General features: G+C 38.2%; 1 protein-coding gene across 1 annotated transcript in view; it reads left to right on the top strand.

Moving 5' to 3' along the window:
• Positions 1-4905, top strand: part of LOC106471950 — a gene marked incomplete at its 3' end in the record, with an annotated part of 19089 nt that overhangs the window by 3402 nt on the left and 10782 nt on the right. Inside the window, exons 2-3 of the mRNA XM_022400562.1 lie at positions 567-1143; positions 1655-2059. Of these exons, the coding sequence (XP_022256270.1) occupies positions 567-1143; positions 1655-2059 (982 nt within the window). The remainder of the gene's footprint in view (positions 1-566; positions 1144-1654; positions 2060-4905) is intronic.

Below are 4905 nucleotides of genomic sequence, written 5' to 3'. Positions count from 1 at the left end.
TGGAGGAAGTAGTTCCAGTTATAGCAAGGCACGGAAGCTGGTTGTAGACATCATGGGTAGCGTTATTGACGATGGAGGAAGTAGTTCCAGTTATAGCAAGGCACGGAAGCTGGTTGTAGACATCATGGGTAGCGTTATTGACGATGGAGGAAGTAGTTCCAGTTATAGCAAGGCACGGAAGCTGTTTGTAGACATCATGGGTAGCGTATTGACGATGGAGGAAGTAGTTCCAGTTATAGCAAGGCACGGAAGCTGGTTGTAGACATCATGGGTAGCGTTACTGACGATGGAGGGAGTAGTTCCATGGGCAATACTGGACTTGGAACGTGGTTTTATAAAGTGCGGTTAACTTTGTATAGAGAAAAAAATTGGTATTATTTTTTGTATTTCTTCTCAGGTAGATCATATTTCATTAAATACTTTGTTATTATATCATAAATATCTGAGTACCTTAACCTTCATACTTTGTAGACTTATTATAAATTATTCAGTGCCGTACCTATTGTTTTCTATTTTTAACGTTATTATATTTATCGATTTTACTTATTTACTATTATTTCTTTCAGTGCAACTGTGACTCCATCCATAGGAACGAGCACAATGGCTCCCAGCATCCCACACCTGCGCCCTCACATGAAAACTGTAACATCAGCTGTAGCTAATGTATTGGCATCAGCCACAAGAGCCGAAGAAATGGATATCTATGTGAACAGTGTCGCCGTCAAGCGTGAGCCGGAAGAACTTACCGCCACTTTGCCGTTGGTGAATGGTAATAAAAGAAATCCCCTTCCCTCCCCTGATCCCAATAAGCATGATCAGGGAAAATCTGTAACCCCTTCGCTTATATTTTCTTTATCTAGTGGTGATGCCTCGTTGTCCCCGGAGGATCCCTCCCCAACACAGACTAGTACAGTTATCCCCTTGTTGGTACAAGTTAAACAAAAGAGCCCCTCCCCTTTGTCCAAGACATCCCTCTCCTCTGATCTCAAGTCTCCTGGTCAAGCCATCGATCTGGTAACAGTATCAGGGGGAAATACCCCTGACCTTAGCAAAGCCAGAAGTATGCAGGCCGGCACTACCCAGTCCCAGAGGACCGCTGAAATCCCTTTACAAACTGGAGCACAAGCGTACAGTTCGGTAGAGGTTAGTAAGAAGGATCACTTCATTAGATTATCTAATTCTTTTCAAATATTCATTTTTATGGTTTCGTTTAGACCGGACTTAGCCTAGTGGTTAGCATGCTCGACTGGTTCACAGTACACATTCTAGTTCTACAAAAGTTCGTCCTGTAAGTTGGAACTATGGTCGCGTTTCAAGAGTGGGAGTGATTGTCAAACCACACTATTCGGTCAGACAAGAATAGCCAAAGAGTTGGTGGTGGGTGCTGTTGACTAGTTTATTTCACTCCAGTCTATCACTTCAAAATTAGCATAGCTCCCTCTGTGTAGCTTTGCGCCAAAATTCCGAATCAAAATCCTACTTGCCTGTAATTAAAACACATTACAATTTGCTTTCGTTGTAAATGTCATCATTACTTGTGAATTTTCTTTCAAAATCTACAATATTATTTTCAGTTGGTTGTATCTTACTTACCATGAAATTTTTTACTTTGATAAATTATTTGCTTTTGTAAAAAAAATTGACGATTTTGCAGGTTTTCGCTGACGTACCGTCGTCGCAGTCTGGTTATGAACCGCTAGGTGTTGGACAGTACAGCATTCTGGCCAATGCTGTGGTCACCGTGCCCCAGTACGTCACACAAAGTTCTCTGGTCACCAGGACAGCAGGGTCCACTGTCTATACACTGGCCGCTGCGGATTGCTACAAAGAGTTGTATCCTTATGTGGGCTCCCCTGTTGTGGAACAGTATCAAACCATTCGACAGCATATAGCCTCGTACCCAGACACTGCCGAGAGTGTGGCTCTTGTTGATCGCTACATCCGTCAGAATAGCAGCTACAAGAGCAGCCTGCACGGACACACTGCTGACCTTCCATCCCCGGACAGTGGTATTGGTGAAGCCACGATCACACCACGAGATGGCGCTGGTCTTCCCCAGGTAAGTACTTTTATTAATTCAGTTCCTTAACGCACCTAGTATTCTACTTTTTGGTATAAAATGATTGTTTTTCGTGTAAGACGGTGTTAACATTTTATTGAAAAGAAAAGCATATATTTGATATTTTATTCTAACTCATAAAGTATAAACTGTTAATAATTATCAATGTAAGGCTTTACACACTAACTAATAATCCAATCTTCAAATGCTTAATAATTAACACTATGTAATCTAAAACGTTAAGTTGATAGACTAAGCCTGAAAATAAAGACAATAAAAACTGTTTGTTTCGGTAACACTTTGATACAGTAATAACACTGTAGCGTAATAGGAACGCAAGAGGGAATCCACAATAGCCACGGCACTTCAAAGGCACAATTAGAGTAAATATATGAGACCTTTCCCATTTTTTTTATTAGCTATATTTTTGTGCGCCAGCAATACCAAGCGCGGGGCGCACGTATACTCTATTCGATTTGATTTCTCATCATGATCTCTACGAAACCACTCTCAAATTAAGATTATTTTACACAGGATTAGGGCAAATTAAGCTATGAGATTTTGGGCGTGGCCAAATACATCAATCGAATGGTTTTTATCTCCAGCATCCAAAACTGTAATTAGACCTCAAATCGGTCAAGAGATGACGAAGCTATGAGCTAACATTTTTTACTTGAAAAACAAAACTAGGAGTCATTCTATGAGCCGCTATACCGCGACTAACAATACAAGTAGCATTAGTAACGCTTTCACACAGTAGTAACACCGTAGTGTTATAGGAACACAATATAACTAGTATTAGTAACGCTTTCACACAGTAGTAACACCATAGTGTTATAGGAACACAATATAACTAGTATTAGTAACGCTTTCACACAGTAGTAACACCGTAGTGTTATAGGAACACGATATAACTAGCATTAGTAACGCTTTCACACAATAGTAACACCGTAGTGTTATAGGAACACAATACAAGTAGCATTAGTAACGTTTTCACAGTAGTAACACCATAGTGTTATAGGAACACAATACAACTAGCATTAGTAACGCTTTCACACAATAGTAATACCTTAGTGTTATAGGAACACAATATAACTAGCATTAGTAACGCTTTCACATAATAGTAACACCGTAGTGTTATAGGAACACAATACAAGTAGCATTAGTAACGCTTTCACAGTAGTAACACCATAGTGTTATAGGAACACAATACAAGAAGCATTAGTAACGCTTTCACACAGTAGTAACACCATAGTGTTATAGGAATACAATACAAGAAGCATTAGTAACGCTTTCACATAATAGTAACACCATAGTGTTATAGGAACACAATACAAGTAGCATTAGTAACGCTTTCACAGTAGTAACACCATAGTGTTATAGGAACACAATACAAATAGCATTAGTAACGCTTTCACACAATAGTAACACCGTAGTGTTATAGGAACACAATATAACTAGTATTAGTAACGCTTTGACACAGTAGTAACTCTAGTGTTATCTTTCACACAGTACTAACACCGTAGTGTTATAGGAACACAATACAAATAGTATTAGTAACGCTTTGACACAGTAGTAACACCGTAGTGTTATAGGAACACAATATAACTGGTATTAGTAACGCTTTGACACAGTAGTAACTCTAGTGTTATCTTTCACACAGTAGTAACACCGTAGTGTTATAGGAACACAATACAAATAGTATTAGTAACGTTTTGACACAATAGTAACACTGTATCGTTATAGGAACACAATATAGCTAGTATTAGTAACGCTTTGACACAGTAGTAACACTGTAGTAATATAGGAATACAATACGAACAACATTTAATGGTAATAATGTCACTACACAATGTAGTAGTGTAATAATTTTTCTATATTTTTTTCAAGTCTGGAAACTGAACTACAGTATAGAAAGGTTATTTCAGGTATCCAAAGCACATTACAATCATTAGTCAAAATAAAACTAACATGGTTGTTTCGTGTTGTTGTCATTATTTAAAAAAAATCGTTATTCTGTTATTTTGTCAACACTCAGTCCCAAAGTAATGAAAACTTTACTTCCGGATAAGATCAAATCAAAAACGTTTCACTAGTTTACCAATCAGCATGACGTTAAAGTTTGACTCTAATGGGCGTTGGTTATACGATACACTAGTAAGAGTTGCATGACATTTGATATTTAAGAATCTATGAAAGAAAAGCTAACATTTTAATAAAATACACTGTCGATTATAATCGGGTTTCAGCTGACTTGCTCTGCCTGTAAACTCCAGATATCAGTTTTACCCTTTTTATCTGATTAACCTAAATACTGGGCTTGAGGTAACTGTGTTGACCACATTACAATGGTGTCCACTACGCCCTGTTCAGTAATAAACTTTGAATGAACTGTTACATGACTTACATAGCGACCACAGTTATTATCGCAATAAGAAACTCTACAAGAATCAGAGGCATGAGGCAAAATATTACCTTCATAAACCAGTATTTTCTCTGTTTCACCTAATTTTGCCGCAAAGAACAGGAAACGTAAACTCAGTCTTCAAAGTTGATTGTTTCCTCATCGCTTCAGACTATGCGTCATCAACCAGACAAATGGCCGATTCGTAGATAGGACATTAGATGCGTTATATAGCCGTAAGAACTAGGTGGTTAATTTGTGAAGGAGAAAATTATTTGTTACATTGAAGAACGATGTAAAGCGGTGCCAGCCGTTTCTTTGTTAGATGACTTGGAGTGACATGACTGTACTTCTGTGTTAGACTACTTGGTGTGACATGACTGTACTTTTGTGTTAGACTACTTGGTGTGACATGACTGTACTTTTGTGTTAGACTACTTGG

This window comes from Limulus polyphemus, unplaced genomic scaffold (genome assembly GCF_000517525.1).
Source record: "Limulus polyphemus unplaced genomic scaffold, Limulus_polyphemus-2.1.2 Scaffold4982, whole genome shotgun sequence".
Classification (NCBI taxonomy): Eukaryota; Metazoa; Arthropoda; class Merostomata; order Xiphosura; family Limulidae; genus Limulus; species Limulus polyphemus.
This window is presented reverse-complemented; position numbering and strand designations above follow the sequence as displayed.